At 34.6% G+C, this 22213-nt stretch overlaps 1 protein-coding gene across 5 annotated transcripts in view; it reads right to left on the reverse strand.

Moving 5' to 3' along the window:
- Nucleotides 1-22213, reverse strand: part of LOC145283530 (uncharacterized) — a 260711-nt gene that overhangs the window by 38303 nt on the left and 200195 nt on the right. For all 5 annotated transcript variants that reach the window (XM_080132400.1, XM_080132397.1, XM_080132396.1 and 2 more), the window contains exons 3-5: nucleotides 9960-10326; nucleotides 6115-6164; nucleotides 3804-3969 (exon numbers count right to left, since the gene is read on the reverse strand). In XM_080132400.1, coding sequence (XP_079988526.1) covers nucleotides 3804-3969; nucleotides 6115-6164; nucleotides 9960-10326 — 583 coding nt within the window. The remainder of the gene's footprint in view (nucleotides 1-3803; nucleotides 3970-6114; nucleotides 6165-9959; nucleotides 10327-22213) is intronic.

Raw genomic sequence — 22213 nt, forward strand, 5'->3', positions numbered from 1 at the left:
TTTGAGCTATCATAAGACGGATAAAAAATAGTTAAAAATGAACAGACTTTTATGTATAAATGTATATTTGTGCATGCATATCAAGTTCCAGTTTTTTTTCAGTTTCGATCCCTTTGCAGCTATTTTCAGCAGCTAAAGACAAAATCAAATTTGTTTCACAGGTCCAAATCTCCTACATATCAAGTTTCATGTCTGTAAACTAACAATTGACAGGAGTTTGGATAGAGACTGTTTCTCAGACAGACAAGGCCACTTATAATTGACCAGACTTCTCAATTTGAGAGTAATAATTCAACATAATTAAATAGATACAGATTTTGTAATTTTCAGGCATATATATATAAGTAAATATTAACAATTTGTCTACTTACAGACACTATTGTTTAATGCTTATACTATTATCAGTGTAGGAAGTGATAATTACTGCTGGTTAAAAGGTTTGAACCTAGTCCACAAAGCCACCCTTGACTTTGCAGGTTAGTATCTTTTCTCCAGACCACCAGCAACTATCACGTGAACAGAAGGAAATTAAGTACCTATGGATGCCATGTTAGCATTCGAAGTAGACAGTCAGACAGAGTATTCAATAACAGGAAGTTGGAATGATACGTTTTCGCTAAAGTTGACTGCTATTTTTTAATTTCCTCAATAAGGCTCAACTTTAATTTTCTTGAAGCTTTATAAATATAATCTATCATATCTATAAAAGTGAGAATGTGTGTGTGATGATGCTTCTCAACCTATATACTCAACGAATTTTTAATTTACAAACTTGTATATAAGGTATTGAGACATGTGGAAAACTTTTGAATCGGTTTTCATTTGGAAAAAAATGCTGTTAAGGGGTCAAAATTGAAAATTTGGTACATAGGAGTCAATGGATTTTTATCTGTTTGTCAACTGTTTCATGAATGCACATGCGTGAATCATTCACATGAAACATTCATTATGTTAAAAATAAGTAGGTTTGTAAACACTTTTTACCGATTGTGTCAAGCTGGCCTAATAGTTATCCTACTTGACTCAATGTCTTTAAGTTTTAGTTTTGATCTCAGCACAAGTATTTTTTTTCTTACAAGATGTGAACTGTTTAGAAAAAACATAATACTTGCATGCACATATCTCAGTTTTATTTTTTTACTTTTTTTTTTTAAGGAATTTAGCATTGCATTTAATACCTACGGTATTTCTGTTTATAATAAATAATAAATATGCATTAATTAAAATATAATATTTGTGCGTATTTTATGACTGGGCAACGTCAGGTGGCCTGCTAGTATTAAATAACTGAAAATTTCAATCTAACAAACACCAAAAATTTAACAAGCTATTCACTATATCAGAAATAGGGCAGATGAAGCGCTCTTTGACCTTGATAGGCAATCACCTAGGAACGGTATCTTGATAAAAGCATTGCCCCCCTCCCCATCACCTCGTTATGTTGACGTCAGGAAGATCATCTTACTTATAAAAGTCTTGCCTCAGCTTAATAAATAACTTCTAAAGAAAAACTCTTGCATTTCAGCTTATACAATTTGAATAATTCTCTGGTCAGAGATAGGTTAGTTTGAAAGTCAATTCCTAAAAGCTGTCCAATACATGCCATCATGTAAAATTGACGTTAAACCGATGGTGGTTACGATGTTTTCCTTAAAAATATTCCTCAACTTACATAGCCATGCACCAAATTTGAAAAACAAAAGGAATGGAAAAACAAAACGCCAAATATAAAAATGGATTTGTTAATTATAAAATTTTGCTTAGAAAATCGGAACGAAATAACTTAAACGCAAAAATTAATCTAGAAAATTAATTTATACAAAATAAAGATGAGATAAAAAAGTTCTTAACGATACCGATTTAAATATTAAAATGATAATCATTATACAAAATTTTAAATTAGATCCACATTTTGTACAATTATAGAAATACTAGAATTTTTAGCCTCTTTTATAAATAAAAATAGTAAACAGTTATGTCCCGTTGACTTAGAATGAGTGCTTTATGCCAAATTGGTGATTGAATAGGGTTGAATTTGTGTTCATTTTTGTATTAAATACTGATCCCTTTCAATACTTATTAATCAAACAGATACCATGATACTTAGTTACCTGGACCTTATCATAGAAAGGTCAATACAAAATTTCAGCTAGATCTACCAGTAGTTTTTGAGAAAAAGTGGAACAGACAGACAGAAATTATATATAGCTTGAAATTGAAAGTTAATCTAAAAAACTAATTTATACAAAATAAAGATGAGAAATAAAAAAGGCATCAACAATAACGATTTAAATATTACAATGATAATCGTCATATGAAATTTCAAATTAAATCCACATTTTGTACAATTATAAAAATACTAGAATTTTTAGCCACTTTTTTAAATAAAAATAGGAAAAAGTTATATTCTGTAAACTTGAAGGGATAAATAAAGACCTGGCCAGAGACCAGTTTGGAAATCACTTTCTAAAAGCTGTCCAACACATGCCAGCATGTAAAATGGATGTTAAAATGATGATGATGATATTAATAATGATAGTAATGCTTATATACATAAGCTAATTTCAAACAATGATTTGCAAGCCTTTTTAATGGTTATTATGTTACATAGCTGGTCCGGGCAATGCCGAGTTAGCTGAACAATTATTATTTTGATTGCTATTGATATTTGTAAAAATAGAAACAGAAAGAATGCTATCAAGACGAAAAGTATTTTTTAGGATAAAATTATTTATGTTAGAAATGAAAAGGAATGTTATCTTTGCATAGCTAACATAAACAAAAATATGTGATGAAGGTGGATCATCCGATTTGTGTCTTTGGTCACATGGAGTTAATGACGTAATGAGAGAGTTAAAGATACATGTAGAGTGATTAGCTCACTACCTAACAGGAGGAGACCTCTGGCCTAACAAAAATTACTTGGGCAGCCCCGTCTGCATTTCCAGGTAAGAGCACTTCAGACAGTAAACTTACCCCCCCCCCAAAAAAAAAGACAGGAGGAAAGGTCTGGGAGGGTGGACCTCCTGGGATATTGTAGCCTTAACCTTAGTCAACAGGGAGAAGGTCATTTAAAAAATGTGTATACTTGTCATGTTATTGGTTTTCTGGAAAATGTTGAGTAGCCTGAATTGTGTTTAGTTAGTAGATTGATTATCTGGTCAGAGAGAAGAAAAGATAGTTTAGACATTTACGTAGCGAGATTAGTTCTGTATTCACCACATTAGTGAACAGACGGGTATCTTGTGCTTCCAGGTTTGGACTTGTCAACCATGGAAGTAAAAGGGGCAAAATAGCAAGATGTAGAGTTGTACGAAGTGTGCCCAAACTCAGAGAAAGGAATAAATGATTATATCGAATTATAATTCATGTCTTGGCATTTTCTTTTTCAAATGAAAAGCAGCTCAAATTTCAGGAAGCATGAAAGAAACTTTATATGTGTCTTTTGCTGGTGATCCCACTGACAATGTTATTCATCTCTTTAGTAAAGACTGTCTGTATAAGTTGTCATTATCAATAGTTGTTATACACAGTGTTATAAAAATATCCACAAACATGAATACTAGAGACAATCAATAGATGTCATATACACATTCAAGGAACTAGATGATCACAAAATGTTAAAAAACATTATATATATACATATATAGACATGTCATACCATTAAAGAGACATCAGTGATAGACCTCTTTATATACATACTCACTCCCACTATATAACAGTTAAACTGATGATGATGATGACTATACATATAAGCGAATTTCAAATAATAATTTTGGAGCGTTTTCTTTGTTTTTTTTTACCTGACAGGATCAACTTCGACTTTATTATTTCTTTCTTCATTGTTCTCAATGCTAACAGACTTTCCCTTTTCCTTGCTACTTTTCAAAAATCTTTGTCCTGAAGACGTGGACGGAGATTTAGTCGGTGCATCACCAACTGATGACAAAGACTGGTCAATCACAGAAGCTGGAATTAAACAGAAATGGGTAATTAGAAGACAATAAAAATGGATTCAAAAGATTTCCAGAATATTTTATAAATATAAAAACTAGCAAACTCTGTGAAAAATTTGCAGAGTTTTCTACATTTATTTGTATAATCTACTACTAACGTTGTTCAGGTAATAATAATAACAATAATATTATTGCGTTTGGATTAATAATTGTCTTTCAGGGTCAACACTAGTATTGGGATGATTAATTGAAATCGGAAAAAAAAAAAATTGGAACTTCTTGATGTATCGGAAAATTTCATGCCTATGTTCCGATGCCAAAAACCGATTCTTTTATTGCTTTTTAAAAGATTATTTTAAAACTTAATTTTCCATGGCTCGTCTTAATGATGAAATGATAAATATTTATTTTAAACTACTATTAAAGCTAAAATCTATAGATTACTCCCACAAGTGTATGTTTACGTTTGTGAAAATATATGTTCATATTGCATTTTTTTTTTTTTTCGGGGATGGGGGTGGAGGTTTATTTAACCCAATACAATTACCGATTCTGTTATAAATATCTGATTCCAATACAATTACCTATTCCAATTCTTTTACAATTTCTAAATATAAAGTTGTTTTTTTTCTATTTTTGGGGTGGGGGGTAGATTAGCCCCCAACAAAAAAACAACTTTATATTTAGAAATTGTAAAAGAATTGGAATTGGTAATTGTATCAGAATCAGATATTTATAACAGAATCGGTAATTGTATTGGAATTGGGGGGGGATATTGGAATCACTACGATTAAGAAAAATAAGTGTCAATTTTTCTTCTATAAAAATAATTGTGATTGCAGTTAAATTATTCTTTAAAGAAACAAAACAAATATATCTCTTCTTTTTTTCTTTATTTATTAGATGGACCCTGGTATTAAAAGTAATGTTAAATTCCATTAAAGAATGAAGTAAAAATAAAACAGAGAGAAACTAAGATGCGTACATGCAAAAGAAATACTCAAGCTGAGATCGAAACCAAAACCTAAGGACAGTGAGTCAAGTACGAAAACCATTAGGCCAGCTTGACACGATGATGTTGTATCCATTTCTATTAATTACTACAGACTATCAATCCTCACCTCAGGTCCATCAACTTGACCCTAGTTGACCTTTCATTTCCTGTTATTCTCAACTAACCAATTTATATACTAGTGGGTCTACTTGTCCAAATCCTAACACAATATAAGCACAGACATTTGCAATTATTAATATTTATTTGCCTCTCCACAAGAACAAAGAAAATCAGTATTTGAGGCATTCTGTACAAGAACACAAATAACTGTATAATGTTGTCGGCAATCCCTCACAGATATCTCATATAACATATGTGACAACAAGCAATAAATACATCCTTTCTATTAAATTATACAGGCAACAAGCAATAAATACATCCTTTCTATTAAATTATACAGGCAACAAGCAATAAATACATCCTTTCTATTAAATTATACAGGCAACAAGCAATAAATACATCCTTTCTATTAAATTATACAGGCAACAAGCAATAAATACATCCTTTCTATTAAATTATACAGGCAACAAGCAATAAATACATCCTTTCTATTAAATTATACAGGCAACAAGCAATAAATACATCCTTTCTATTAAATTATACAGGCAACAAGCAATAAATACATCCTTTCTATTAAATTATACAGGCAACAAGCAATAAATACATCCTTTCTATTAAATTATACAGGCAACAAGCAATAAATACATCCTTTCTATTAAATTATACAGGCAACAAGCAATAAATACATCCTTTCTATTAAATTATACAGGCAACAAGCAATAAATACATCCTTTCTATTAAATTATACAGGCAACAAGCAATAAATACATCCTTTCTATTAAATTATACAGGCAACAAGCAATAAATACATCCTTTCTATTAAATTATACAGGCAACAAGCAATAAATACATCCTTTCTATTAAATTATACAGGCAACAAGCAATAAATACATCCTTTCTATTAAATTATACAGGGCGACATCCCCCTCAAATACCACGTATGGAATCATTAAAAAAATTCATAACAATTCCATGGATGGGTGGTATTTTTTTTTCAAATGATTACATTAAGAATGATGAACCAAATGAGAATTGAAAAATTACCTGTAGAATAAGAAGATTCCTCAACATGGTCGCTGAACGATAACGTTTTTCTAAAAGAAAAAAGAAAAGTATGTAATAATAATTTGTGTGCCTATATATATATATATATATATATATATATATATATATATATATGTTATCCACATATAGTACTGTTTCGCTGTTATATATATATATATATATATATATATATATATATATATATATAAAAGTGAGCTTTTTTTTATCGCTCTGACATTGATATTTAAAAGCTTACTTTTTCTATTTAAAAATTATTAAAATGAACTTTTGAATATATTCAGTCACGTGAGTCATTAAAATTAACTAATTTACATATTCCTTTGACAAACAAACACTAATTAATTATTCATTTTTATAGTTTCTTATTAAATGATTGGTTTCATTTAACTATTACGCTTAATTCTATTTATACATAGTTTCTACATTCTGTATAATTGTGTAGAATTCAAGATGAACACATTCTAGCACTATGATATATATATATATATATATATATATATATATATAAAATAAAAATCTTGAAGTTGAAAACATTTTTTTCAAATTTTCCAAAAACCTTATAAACCTGTAAGAAAGGTATACAAAATTATAATTATTCGACAAGTAGTACAAATAAAACAAGAAAACCGCTTATTCCACGGAGTTTCGAAAAATGCAACTCTTCTCATCAGATGGAAGAGGTTGCAAAATATACAATAAATTTTGCAGGTTAATGCATTAGAAGAAACAATTAATATGAAGTTTATCATATTTGCATAAAAAATCATTTAACAGTTAGTTATTGGTGGAGTTCAAATCATAATGGTAAGCCTTAAGTTACCTTGTCAGTGTGTGTGCAAAACATTTCTACCAAACTCCTCTCTGAATATTTGGTCTATAGAGTTGAAATTTGATATATAGAGTATTTGGACCTGTAGCATACTTTCGATTTGGTTTTTAGCCAACCAAAAATACTTCTATAGGGTCAAAATTGAAAACAAGGATAAGTCAAATAAAACATTACTCTTACTGCTACTTTTGCATATGTACAAAATTAAACATTCACTGCTGAAGGTTACTTAATTGACAAAGTTCTCTCTGATTCTCTCTCCTCTGATCTGGAGCGCATGGTACAGTGGGAGAAGAGGTGGCTGGTTACCTTTAATGCATCTAAAACCAAGCTCCTATCTTTCCATCTTCAACGCTCTGATCCCCATCTGGCATCAATTGAAATGTCTAGGGGAAGCCCTATGTTTTGATAAGCTTCTGGGTTTGACCTTTACTCCTGATCTGAAATGGAACACGTACATCAAGTCTGTTGCCAAGGTCGCTGGAAAGATGGTGGGATCCTTCTCCTGCTCCAGAAGATATCTTATTACTGATGCAATTCTCTATCTATATAAAAGCCAAGTACATCCAAGGATGTAAGACTACTGCCACATTTGGGCAGGAGCTGCTAAAAACAGCCTATCCTGCCTTGACAGAGTACAAAACAGACTTCGTGGCTTAGTGGGGGATGCCCTTTTCTCTTCCCTGCAACCTCTCTCCCACAGAAGAGACGTTGCAAACCTATCTTTGTTTTATCGTTATTTCCATGGCAAGTGCTCGTCTGAGCTCCAATCTCTGGTCCCCCCCCTTGCCAATCTTTCACAATAAACACCCGTCTAGCTGAAACCACTGTCAATAATTTTCCCCATTCTTTATCTGTGCCTAAATCAAAACATAGATTCCATGAACAAAGCTTTTTTCTTAGAACTGCATACCTGTGGAACTCTACTGCTTGCCTGTTTCCCACCTGACTTCAACTTGGATGTCTTCAAGTACAACATAAACAAATTCCTGATGTAATGACACTTTATCAAATATCCAATACTAACGAATACTACAACACTATCCCATTGATTACTGTACACGCAATAACCCTTATCCCAGAGTGGCTTCTGGGTCTTGATAAGTGGTGACCTCCATGTAAAAAAAAAAAAAAGCTACAATAATATCAGAGTGTCTCCATTTATGTTGAACATATACAGAATGCCAACATCAATATATTACATATGAATGAGTCCCCTGTAAAATTTCCACAGGTCCCGCTAGTTAGCGAATGGTTGTTATAACGAAGCTATGAATTTTCTGGTACTGCTGATATTTGGTGGTATTGAAATTGATCATATATGCAAAAAAACAAAAAGAAAAACTTCTTGTAAATTATAATTTATAATCTTTGTGTTTTTTTATGTATAATTATATATATATATATATAATTATTCTTTATGGCGATTTTAAATAAAATAGTTTCTTTTCAATTTCTGCTTTCTATTTAGCAGAAGTTTTGCCAGTGTATAATGAGGAAAAGTCTATTCTGATTAATACTTACGTAATTCCAGTTTCATTTTAAAACTCTACATAAAAAATAACTTGTGTTTACTTTGAAATCCTTATTTTTGGAATGGTTTTATTTTTAATAATATATTTTTTTAGTCTGGACTTTGAAAAAAAAAATTTTTTATTCAAAATTTTTCTGCAACGAATAAAATTTGCGAGTGACATTTTTTGCTTGCGGGATCATTTTTTGTATGCCATCCAGTTTACATCGTTCATGTGTGTTTGGATTGTCTTTTGTAACATTAGTCCAGCATTCTTTTGTGGTTTTGATGTTTTGGCGTTGTTTCAAATTGGCACTCTATTTGTCTCCCATCATCACTTGAACTGGAATGAATTCTGCCACTCTTATTATTACAATGTAACAATCTTTGATGGTGAATAGAACAAAGAAAATTAATCTGGCCATAGTGGTGGGTACATTTATTATGCTTTGGTATAAAGAAGTGGTCAGAGAGAAAGGCGAAGAGGATTTAATTACCCCCTCCTATGGCGGGATGATGTGATACAAGGGTCTGAAAGAGGGATTTGAAGAGCCAGTGCCCCAGAAGTAAAGCACTCTGGCCTATAAAAATTGCCTGGATGGCCCTGTCGACATTATCCAGCAGGGGAAGCCATCATATTCTTTGTACTCTCCAGTATCGGTATCACTTGCTTCCAAGTCTTCAATAAAATTTAGAAAAAACTGTTGATGAGATTATGTTGCATTTAAAGAAATCAAATGAAGGGGATGTTTTTTTTTTTTGCATTTTTAATAATATAAGCTCCTGTTCTTTTTTTTTGTTTTTCAATGAAAACTGTGGAAGTGTTCTAATATTGATCCATGTTATTTCCTCTTCTCTTCCGACTATTTCATGTTTTTTTATCCGCACTAGAAGATTTTTCCCTTGGCATAAAAGCCGATAAAGTGTTGTACGTCATTGTTACGATGGCTTGTCCCCTGTGAATTAGGCAGCAGGACTTTGTAAACTACATGGCAGATGAGATAAACTAAGAGACTTTTAAAATGAGAGGCAATGCGTTATTTTGGAAGAACCATGAATAAATGCATTTCATTTCAACTGAAAAAGCGAAGTAGAATTTCTTCCTTCTGTTTGTTTCCTTGCGATGGAGTTTACATGTGTTAACATGTAAGATTACATTGTTCTGTGCAGCTCTAGGAGGTCCATCATCCCACACTTTGCCTTCTCTCTTTGAGAAAGGGTCAGTTTATTGCTAATCGCCTGACGCACCCCTACTTGAGAATGCAGACAAGGCCGCTCAGGAATTTTTTGTAAGTCAGAGTGTTTTACTTTTGGGGCACTGGTTCTTCAAATCTTTCTTTTAAACGCTTGTGTCACATCATCCCACCTTCTCTCTTCCTCTCCCACCACTTCTTCATACCTAGGTGTAACAAACATACCCATCACTACAGCTGTATGCATCAATACAGACTGTAACAACGGTAATATTATTATGAGATTTACCTTTCTGGCTTGTAACCATCTCTGGGTGAATCTTTCAATGTGGACTTGCTGGGCATGTCTTTAAAAGTTCTTGAACTGTTTACCATTTGTAGAGAGCCGATCTCCGCATCATTCCGTGGAGATTTTAAAGTGGATTTCAAATAGCCTTTTTGATTTTCGAAAGATCTAGGTGATTCCTTCTGTGAGGGGCTCTGTCTATTTGTGATGTTCAACGAATTTGTGACTTTGTCATCTTTATGTAATAAACCAGGATTCCACGAGAGTGAATCGCCCCATTGCATTCTTTTGTTGAAATCTGGTGAATTCCCCTTGCTTTTATAGTTCAATAATGATTTGAAAGAATTATTTTGTAAACTGCTCAAGATATCTAGAATGAAAAATGAAAAATAAAAATAGAAAAAAAAAGACTAAAAATGAATTACAATAGAAAAAAGAATAAAAACAGAAAAAAATACAAAAATAAATATAAAAAAGAATGAAAATAGAATAGATTTTAAAAAATAAAAATAAAAAAGAATAAAAATGGGATCAATAAAAAGGAATAAAATAGAAAAAAAAGAATTAATAAAAAATAAAAATGGAAAAGGAATAAATAAATAGAAAAAATAAAATAGAAAAAGAATAAAAACGAATAAAAATAGAAAAAGAATAAAAATAGAAAAAAAAGAATTAATAAAAAATAAAAATAGAAAAAATACACTAAAAAAATATTAAATTATCAGTGAAAACTGTTTTATTTATATTGTTCTGGGAACTTCTATGATAACTAACCAGAAGAGCATTTACCACTGTACTGTCGATCAGAGAAAAAGTTTATCAGGCATATGTAAACAGTGTGATAAGATATCAACATGAAATCTGGCCAGTACAAAAAAAAACTTTACTTATACAAATTTTTAACATTCTAGAATTCATTTTATGCACAAAAAAAATGTAATTTTCTAATGTAATTTATTGGTCTTTTGCGATATATGCGAAATTTAAAAAATGCAATGTTTTGGAAAATGCTTGAAGTTACAAGCTAAACTAATATTAAAAAAATTTTTTTTTTTTTTACTCACGTTCACCTCTAACAAGGCATATCATCACTTAGCTACTATTTGGGACCAAGATTACCAAGATGTTGATTTACATTACATTTAAACTTCTGCATATCAGTACAGTCTGGGAAGCAGGTAACAGGAAGGGAATTTCAAAGTCTAGCTGTTCGAAAGAAGAAACTATTACAGTAGAAAGCTTTCTTGCATTTAGAAATCTCAACAGTGAAAGGGTGTGATTTTGTTACTAAGCATTGAGAGCATTGCCAGGACCGTTGCGAAGAAGGTAGGCTCTCTCCACCATGCTAGAAAATTACTAATGCCTGAAAGTATCCTGTACCTCTTTAAAGCCACCATTCGCCCATGTATGAAGTATTGTTGCCACATTTGGGCTGGTGCATCTGCTACTAGTCTCTCGCTCCTAGACAGGGTTCAAAAGAGAGTCGCTAACCTTATAGGCTCTGAACTGTCATCTAACGTTAAGCCTCTGTCCCATCGACGAAATGTTGCATCTCTCTGCCTGTTCTACAAGTATTTTAATGGTGAATGCTCCGACGAACTGCAAGCACTTGTAGCCCCTCGATGTAAATACCCCCGACAAACCTGACAAGCAGCTAAACCCCACCCCTACACAGTAGAGATTCCTAGATGTAAGAGAGCTTTCTACTCCAGTAGTTTCTTCCCTAGAACTGCCAGACTTTGGAAATCCCAAAAGGAAAGTGACTATATTCATTGACAACAATAAGTATGTAACAGTAACCTGACAAGGATACCGGAAGAGGCGGCCCCTTGTAATCAACAGAAAGACATTGAAATGGGCGGTAGAATGGATAAGAATATGATTATGGGAATTAAGGAATTGGGGTTTTATTTTGGCACAAGTAGGACATTCAGAAGTCATGCGTCAGACTTCATTGATTGAATATGGCATATTTTGTTACCTTACAAAATGGCAAAAGTGTTTTTTTTTTTTTTTTTTTTATTTATTACATTTTCACCCCAAACAAGGCAAATTGCCACTTTGGTGTAGGGGGCTACTATCAGGGGCAACACTACTGGGGTACTATGTAGGGATTTGGGCAGCAAGGTGTCGGTTCACGTTACACTTGAACTTCTGCACGTCAGTACTGTTGGGGAAGCAGGGACCTGGAATGGAATTCCAGAGTCTAGCGGTTCTGGGGAAGAAACTATTGGAGTAAAAAGATCTTTTACATCTAGGGATCTCTACAGTGTGGGGGTGGGATTTAGCAGCCTGTCGGGTTTGTCGAGGGTGCTCACGTCGTGGGGGCACAAGTGATTGCAGTTCGTCAGAGCATTCACCACTAAAATACTTGTAGAAAAGGCAGAGGGATGCAACATTTCGTCGATGGGACAGAGGCTGAAGCTTAGATGCCAGTTCAGGGCCTATCAGGTTTGCGACTCTCTTTTGAACCTTGTCAAGGAGCGAGAGACTAGTAGCAGATGCACCAGCCCAGATTTGGCAGCAATACTCCATACATGGGCGAATGGTGGCCTTATAGAGGTACAGGATACTTTCGGGTGTTAGTAGTTTTCTAGCACGGTAGAGAGAGCCCACCTTTCTTGCAGCGGCCCTGGCAATGCCTTCAATGTAATTGTTCCAACTTATGTTTCCTGTGAACGTTAGGCCAAGGGGTTTGAAAGATGGACTCTCAGATAAAAAGTCGTTGGCCATTGCTATGGGTGGTAGAGAGGGTTTCTTGTAATTATTGAATGAAACTAGTTTAGTCTTGGCAGCATTGAACGCGACCAACCACTTTTGTCCCCATTCCACTACAGATTGGAGGTCTTCCTCTAGTGTTTCTGCCATTTCTTTAGAAATGTGTTCATTCGTCTTCCTGTCATGCCTGCCATAGAGTGTAGTGTCATCAGCATATATACCCATCTCAGAGGCAATCTTCTCGGGGAGGTCATTTATGAATATCAGGAACAATAGAGGTCCAAGGATAGAACCCTGGGGCACCCCCGCATTTATATCATATTGTTTAGATGTACGACCGTCGAGGACAACCTGGATTTTTCTCTTATCTAAGAAGGATTTAATTATGTTAAGTATTCTACCAGTGATACCGTATGATCTGATTTTACTGAGGAGACCCTCATGCCATACCCTGTCAAAAGCCTTAGATATATCTAGAGTTACCGCTCTGCCCTCCCCCGCTTTGTCCAGTGAATGGTATATATGTTCAGAGATCACAGTTAGGATGTCTGCTGTTGTATTCCAGGATGTATTAAAGAATTATGAATTAATTTTAGTTCCTTCAAGGAAGAAATAGCAGTACCATATGTCCGCGATCAGCGACAAAATTTTAATTTCCAAGATGGTGTTTTATATCATACAAGCCTGAATACCCAGCATTGCCCAGGTGTTTGGAGGTGTGTGTTGAGCAAAAAAAAAAAAAGTGGTAGGAGGCAGGCAGGCTCTAACCCGTGACGTGAAGGCGGAAAAGAAAGTGGAGGTGCGTTTTTTAAGGGCGTCGGTTGAGCAAATAAAAAAAAAAAAGGAATAGTAAGCAGGCTGGAACCTGTATCACGCCAGTGGAAAAAGGGGTGAAAAAAAAAACAAACTGTCTTACCAATGTGCCCACTGTGGTTGTGATGTCACGGGCGGTCAAAATAATGCCTTTTATGCAATATCGTGGAAGCGAAGGTTGATTGACTTGCAAAAAATGTCAGTGAAAAAAAAAAAACGACCCTCCCAGTACAAAAGTGCCCAGTTGAGATAGAAGGAATTAATGTTTTTGGCCAATTTTTCGATATCTGTCGTCCGAAGGATTGAGCTTCAAAATGATACCAATCTCGTGAAAATCTGTCACCTCTGTTGAAAGTTTTAGGCAGACATACAAAAATATATACATTTAAACAGATTTTTGCCCTTTATATTATAGACTAGCGGGGGTACCCGCCGTTGCCCGGGCGTTTAGAGGTGTGCGTGTTAGGCGGGGGGGGGGGATCAAAACAAAAGAACAAGCGAAGTAAGAACCCTGTTTAAATATTATATATAAAAAGAAACAATGTTAAAACTTCTTTAAAAAAAATTGTTGCCCGGGTGTTTGTGTTGAGGGCGGGGGGGGGGGGATGACTTAAAAAAAAAAAAAAACAGTTTTGTTAAGTAGTTAGGCTCGAACCTGAAGCCTTGAGGTGAAGGTGGAAAAGAAAGTGTGCAAAAAACCTGACACGTTACCCGCTCGGCCAACAAAGAGCAACTGAAACACATTTGAATTTATTTATTTAAGTATTAAAAACAGAATTGACACGTACCTGCAATAAAAGTTAACTCTGCTACTTCTATTTGACCTCATTAATGAGGTCAAATAGAAGTAGCGGAGTTAACTTTTACTGCGGGACAGCTTTTGGGTTTGTTTACCCAACTCTGGCTGGTTGTTTCTTCAAGATGTTGGGGGGGGGGGACCAGCTCCCCATGAAAAGGGGATTATCCAGATTGAATAGCAATTGTCTGATATAAGGAGTTTGGCCCCACATTGATCAAAGCTGATTGCGACTGGATGTTCCCCCGGTGGGATTGCCGGGAACAATTCTTAGCTTTGAATTAGTTTCGGTTTTATACAAAAAAGCTGAATGGACACAAGACGGGCAGAAATAGCAAGAATTTTGTAAAAATCGACGTAAATAAATCTAGACACGACCCGCGTTCCCAAATCGTAGATATTATTATCTCGGGGATAATCATTCGTTTACATCTATGCTGATGACATGGCCATCTATGGCAACACATCAAAGACCGTAAATGACAAAGTTCTCTGATTATCTCTCCTCTGATCTTGAGCGCGTGGTACAATGGGGAAAGAGGTGGCTGGTTACTTTTAACATCATCAACGCTCTGATCCCCATCTGGCATCAATTGAAAGAGATGGCTCTCATCTTGGGGAGGCTCCATGTTTTGACAAGCTTCTGGGATTGACCTTTACTCCTGATTTAGAATGGAACATGTACATTAAATCTGTTGCCAAGGTCGCTGGGAAAATGGTGCGATCCTTCTACCGCTCCAGAATTACTGATGCAATTCTCTATCTATATAAAAGCCAAGTACATCCAAGGGTGTAAGACTACTGCCACATCTGGGCAGGAGCTGCTAAAAACAGCCTATCCTGCCTTGACAGAGTACAATATAGACTTCGTAGCTTAGTGGGGGATGCTCTTTTCTCTTCCCTGCAACCTCTCTCCCACAGAAGAGACAGTGCGAGCCTGTCTTTGTTTTATCGATATTCCCATGGCAAGTGCTCGTCTGAGCTCCAATCTCTGCCCCCCCCCCGCCAATCTTTCTTGGAAAACACCCGTCTAGCTGAAACCACTGTCAATAATTTTCCCCACTCTTTATCTGTGCCTAAATCAAAATGCAGATTCCATGAACAAAACTTCTTTCTTAGAACTGCACGCCTGTGGAACTCTCTTCTGTTTGCCTGTTTCCCACCTGACTACAACTTGGATGTCTTCAAGTCCAACATAAACAAATTCCTGATGAACTGCCCCCTTAAGTAAGACACTTTATCAAATCTCCAATACTAACGATTACTACGATACTATCCCATTGATTACTGTACACGCAATAACACTTATCCCTGAGTGGCTTCCGGGCCTTGATAAGTGGTGACCACCCCCCCCACACACAAAAAAAGAAAATAACTTTGACTTTTCCAGGTTTATTTCAAGGCTGTATGTAGAGGCAGCCTTTAAAAAATGCTCAAAATTTACGTTGTGCTCCTTCTGAGTCCTACCACAAATTGTTATGTCATTAAAATGAACAAAGGTTCCAGGCAATCTGTTATCAGAAATAAAAGCATTCATGAAACCTTGAAATACAGAAACACCATTTGTGACACCCATGGTGTGACATGATCATTAAATTGGATTATGTATTTAAATCAAAATTTAAATATTTAATTTTAGACTGACGAGATATATCGTTTTTTTATATTTTGTCGCTGAGGTAAAATAAAACATGATTCCCACAAGATAGGCTAATACTGTAGTTGTTGTGAACTGAGTGAAAGTCTACTAATGTACCCTTCCTTTTAAAACTTGCAGAGACTTTACCGGCTAGAGATTTCGTCAAGTCTATTTTTAGACCGGATTGTGAAGCAGAGAGAAATAGGGGGGAACCGGAAGTGGTATCGCTTCCCCTTTCCCTTTCTAACTGGACACGAGGGAAGTTGTTCTTTTCGGTTTGGGTCGCTTTTGGCAACCTGTTACAAAGGTAAACGATATTTGCTTTTATCATTAAGTTTCCATTCATACCCCTACGTTATAAATTGCCTTACCACCCCTTTTATCGTATATGTAACAAATGGTGCTCTCGTCCGGGAAATTTGAATCTAGTTGTGAGTTAAATCACTGGGGGCTACGAGCCATATAATGTTTGTAGGTGAGACATGTGGGATAGACGAACACAAGCGAGAAATAACGAAGTTGATGGGATTAGGGGATAGAAAAATGACTAGTGTAGAAGTATTTTTAAAGTCGCCTTCGACTACCAAGTTACCCAAGGATGATATCGTTACAATAGGAAGATATTATGGACTAAATGTTAGACCCGCTCTTCGTAGAGCACAATTAATTCCTATAGTGGAGAAGTATCTTAATAGTCAAAATAAAAACGTTATGACAGGAATAGACAGCTTCATAGAATCTCCCACATTCGAAGGACTACGTAGGTTAAAGAAAGATGACATTATATTAATTGGAAAACATTATGACTTAGCCGTCACACCCAGTATGAGGAAGACACAGTTGGAAAGAATAGTAACAATATACTTAGTGGAAAATAAAGTATTCGATAAAGCCACGTTATAATTAGTACTGACAGCTGAAGAGAAAATCCACGTAGAGACAGAGAAAACTAATATAAAAATCAGTCAAGCGACTAGTACGGAAGAAGTGAAGGCGTTGATAGACGAACATATAGGTGCAGTAGTCATGTTTGCAAATAGTTCTACGAATTTCCCACCCCAACTAGTTTGTCCTAACCCAGTTAAGCCAAATAATAGCGATGCCGGAATAAATAAAATAAACTACAGAGACGGTGATATTAGTGAGAATAAATCGAAAGAAAAAGCTAAAAACGACAGTAAGGAGACATTAGACGATAATACATCAAAATACAAAGAGGACGACAGTTATAAGCTAGATGATACTGATTATGACGATGGCGGTAGTAAAAGAATATCTGAGGAGGAGAAATTAATTAAGGAAGCCAGTGAGACTAAACTTTCCTGTGTTGGAAAGAAGGTTGGTGAAGTCCATGTTAACGACAATAGTAGTAACGAGTATGACAACGATAATGTTGACGGTAATAGGGGTGAGCCGAACAGTGAAGATGACGACAATGTTGCTTGCGAGAATGAACCATGTGACGGAGATAGAATATGCGGGAAAATATTCATAGCAGTGGAGGAAATTTCAATTAATGATTCGAAAGAGACAGATAACGACGATAGTGAGAACAACGAGTTAAGTGTGGAAAACATTGACGACCCTAACGAGAATAAGCCGACCTATAGTGACGACAACAATGGAGACAGTTATAATGATGAGTTTAACAAAGACGGTGATAATCATGAAGACAAGATAAGAAACGAAGATGTAGTATATGACGATAGTAAGGATGATAAGAGAATAATGACGGCAACTATGTACGTGATATTAATAAAGATACACCAAGCGACGAAAATGATGAAGACGTGACAGGTATAAGAATAAAGTTAAGAGAAATAATTTTTATCAACATAAAAATTGGTATAAAGGCCATCCGTCAGATAAATACTTGGAGGCACTCCCACTCAAGTTAGCGTTTTGCAAGGCGGTGGAAACCACGAGGATTGTGAAAATTGCGTGCACCACTTGTCCTAAATTTTATGAAAAAGCCCGACATACCACGCTTTTTCATTTTTTCTGGTGGGGTAATGTGACATGATCGTTAAATTGGATTATGTATTTAAATCAAAATTTAAATATTTAATTTTAGACTGACGAGATATATCGTTTTTTTGTTTTTATATTTTGTCGCCGAGGTAAAATAAAACATGATTCCCACAAGATAGGCTAATACTGTAGTTGTTTTGAATTGAGCGAAAGTCTACTAATATACCCTCCCCTATAAAACTTGCAGAAACTTTACCAGCTAGAGATTTCGTCAAGTCTATTTTTAGACCGGATTGTGAAGCAGAGGAAGAGGGGGGGGGGCGGAAGTGGTATCGCTTCCTCTTTCTAACTGGACACGAGGGAAGTTATTCTTTTCGGTTTGGGTTGCTGACCTGTTAAAAGGTCTCTCTCTTCGTGGGAGGAGAAGGGGTCGACTTTTTCTCCTCATGTGAAAAGGAAATACGGATACACGATACATCGATGACGCAACCTTCTTCTCCAGTCATGCGAGAGAATGCGATGAATTTACTTTCTCATGAAGGAGGCAATGACTTTTTCTCCATCATGCGAAGGAGATGAGGATGTACTGATGCGGACAATGTGATCCCTTATCCCTCACGAAAGAGACAGATATATAAAGTGCGGGCAAGAAAAGAGAACACGTGAATTTACTATTCAAACTTTTTCCCCACCGAAGGAAATATCTTGGATTGGAGTAACTGCGTCGTTGACGAGTTGTGAAACACACCAGCAAAAGAAACAAAAAAAAAGGAAAAACAAAAGAGACCTATAAGTGAAAGACTTTGATTACCCCCCCCCCCTAATGACTTTTGCTCATTTCAATACACGTAGATATACTTCAGATTCCATAACTTTGAATACATTTCCTTTTCTTTCGTTAAACTCTCCCTTTTTGTATCTTAAATAAATCTATTTTTGTATACTTTGGAAAAGTGTCTGTTACCTCGTTATTTCATTGCGTTTTTATTGTGTTCGTCCTTGTATCTCTATCCACTTGTTTTATTTTTTTTGCTGTGTCACCTATGCGATAAAGAGAAAAATACTTGGGTTCTTGCTTTCCCGTACATTCCCTTATACCCCCCTCTTTTGGCATTGTGTTACAAAGGTAAACGATATTTGCTTTTATCATTAAGTTTCCGTTCATACCCCTACATTATAAATTGCCTTACCATGCCTTTTATCGTATATGTAACAATGGTTATTAGTTTAAATTGATATAGACGATTTCCAGCTTGAAAGGCTGAATAGGGACGACCTGAGGGGCAAATTTCAATTTGACAGTATGCTTTAAACAAATCAATTATACTGAAGATACAATACTGGGCATGAGGACCAGATTAGCAGTATCCATCTTGGAAGGCATCACTCAATCTTCAACCTGTTGCAGTGTTCTTCATCAGTGAATTTTGTATCCAGCATACCGCGAAGATGAACTATTACACTTTTCAGGTGTTACCGGCCCAGTATGGTAGATAGCTAAAGATGACACATCTTTTGCAACTTTGTATTTGAGCCCGTTGTATTTTCTAATTGGTTTTCTTTCATTCTGTCAAAGGTAAAACCAATGTGAGAGAATTTCTCACAGAATTTTAAATGACAAATGCGGCCAGTAGCCAGGAATGCATGTTAAGAAAAAAAGTATTCAAAAAAAAAAAAAAAAAAAAAAAAATGAAGGAAAAGCAAAGGGCAAGATCACGTAAGAGGAGATATGCAAATAAATAGAAAGTCACTTTAATAATAAAGTTATTATAAGAAAAATTATAACAATTTTCTGTATCGCTAAATAGTTTTACTGGCATGAACAAACAATAGTACCAATGTTCTTAAAGGATCATCAGTTGTTTACCACGAAACACTGTTTTGGAGATTTAAAAACAAAACAGTATATTAAATCATGGCTCCCCATATATATGTATAGGTCACTTTTTAGTTTTTTCCCCCTCCCATTGAGTATTCCGTAGTATAGACAACAAATCAAAAAAATGGTCAAAAAGCAAATACATAATGAATAAATGTTACCAAATGTAAGATAAGCTAATCTCCTCCATACTTGGATAAGTTTATGTTGTTTTAACTCATTTTTAAAGCATTTATTTAGTTTGAAAAACAAGTAGCGCCGAGTCCCTAAGTTACAACAACAGCAAAATGATAGACATGAGGCTGTCATTTTTGGAGTCCCGAAGAAAAAATGACTGGCATTTGACAGTCAGATGGAGTCTTGATAATTGCTCAAAAATAAAACATTACACAAAATTACTGTTAAAGATACACAGTTCGGTTAATCACAGCTAATAACTCCCATTAATTGTGTGGAAATCGAATGTTCGAATGAATAGAGTTGATACTGGTTTTGCATTGAACTAAAAAACCTTCTAAAATAAGTCTAAACAAACTACACACACACACACACACACACACACAAATCATCCAGGTAGATAGAAGAATAATTTATCTTTCTTTTAGTAACATTTATTTGATATATATTTTTTTATTACCACTTTCGTTTGTTTTAACGTTTTCTTATATTGCAAAACGCCCAAATATGCTTTATTCATTGGATATGTTTCTCTTTTAACGTTTTTCGGTTTGTTGTGTTCACTGCATAATGTACGAGTTGACACTAGTTATGCATTAAATAATTAAACGCTTTAAAATAAGTTTAAGCAAACAACCAAAATGGCATTTGGGTACAATTAACACCTTCAGCAAATTGTTTTCATTTAAGGAGAGTCCCCCCCCCCCCTCCAAATAGTAAGAATTGCGTTCTAAATTTGCCGGGATGTTAATGTGCACAGCAAGCACAAGTACTCAAAAAACATATTAAGGTAGGCAACAAGAAAAACTTGCCTTTGGGCGATTCAGAAGTATAAGCGACTCTAAGTCAGTTGAAAACCTAGCCTCGATGTGAAAATGTTCCTATTACCAAACCGGACTTCTTGTTTTAGTTTAAAATAAATCTATAAAATATATTTGAAAAAGAAATTTTCAAAAGCGCTTAAAAGTTTCAAAGTTTTTATTTCAGGCCAAAACTAAAACAGGAAGTCCGGTTTGGAAATGGGAACATTTTTCACAGAAGGGTTTAACTGAGTCGTCTATATTTCTAAGTAGCCTGCTTTTGTTAAAATTAATTTGTAAGATTTTTTTTTATTGGTTCTTGTTAAAAATACGCCGGAAGAATTAAAAAAAAATGAATTTGTTTTTATTGGTGAAGAAACTCGGAAAGACGAGAACGATCGCATGAATGTGTTTATATAAGAAGAAATGATGGAGAGAGGGGAGGGCTTAGACGGCTAATGGAAATGTTGTTAAGGAATGAATTTTGGGGTTTGTATTACTGTACACATAGATTCGAAATACTGTTAGAAATTCGCTCAATATACGTTACCGTGACATAAGTTGACATGTATTCGGTTGTTTTCTAACAGTATTTTGTCTAGTTTATTATTTATAATACCTTTTCCCAAAGGTACCCTCTCCGAGAGAGAGTCGGCTGCCATTTTGAATTTTCCAATACATCGGTAAACACTGCATGTTTTTCGAGCTAATAAAAACACAAAAAATATATCCAGTTAGGTAGAAAAGTAACTTATCTTGCCTTTGATAACATTTATTTGTTCTATATTTGTTTTTTGACAACTTTTTCGAATCTATGTGTACAGTAATACAAACCCGAATTTTGTTTTGTTGTGTAAAATTTGTTTTTAAGGCAATCATGTTTTTATTGTTATTGAAATAAGGAGAGGAATGTGATTTTCCATGGTTTTGTTGGTGTAAATAAAATAATGAGTGACTAAGAATTGAAAACTAAAAAACTGAAAAGATAAAAAGTGAGAATCTGTAGAGATATATATGTTAAATGTCACAATACAAACCTAATACCTGCCTCGGTGGCACAATTGGTTAGCGCACCGCACCGTACTTTTAGACAGTACTTGTATTTGAGTACTAATGCGGAGGTTGTGAGTTAAACTCTCACCCGAGGCTAGAAGTTTTTTTTTTTTTTTTTTTTTTTTTAATATAAAAAAAAAAAAAAAAAATGCTGTAATACTTATATATTATAGAATTCTTTTTTTTTTTTTTTTTTGCTTTTATTTGTAATCGGGTAGAACAATTTAGTAAACCGATTGTTTTATATATTTTAATATACGTTTTCTAGGGTTTGCCAAACGATTGTGTTTCCGTGACGTCAGATTTGTGTTACCTATACGAACTATGGAAAAGCAGAAGCGACTTAATGATTTTTTAAAACCTTTGTTTATCTTCTTCAAAGTGCAATTAATAATTAATCTTTGTTATAAT

The sequence above is a fragment of the Euprymna scolopes genome, chromosome 8 (assembly GCF_053919585.1).
Source record: "Euprymna scolopes isolate OS-2025 chromosome 8, ASM5391958v1, whole genome shotgun sequence".
NCBI lineage: Eukaryota > Metazoa > Mollusca > Cephalopoda > Sepiida > Sepiolidae > Euprymna > Euprymna scolopes.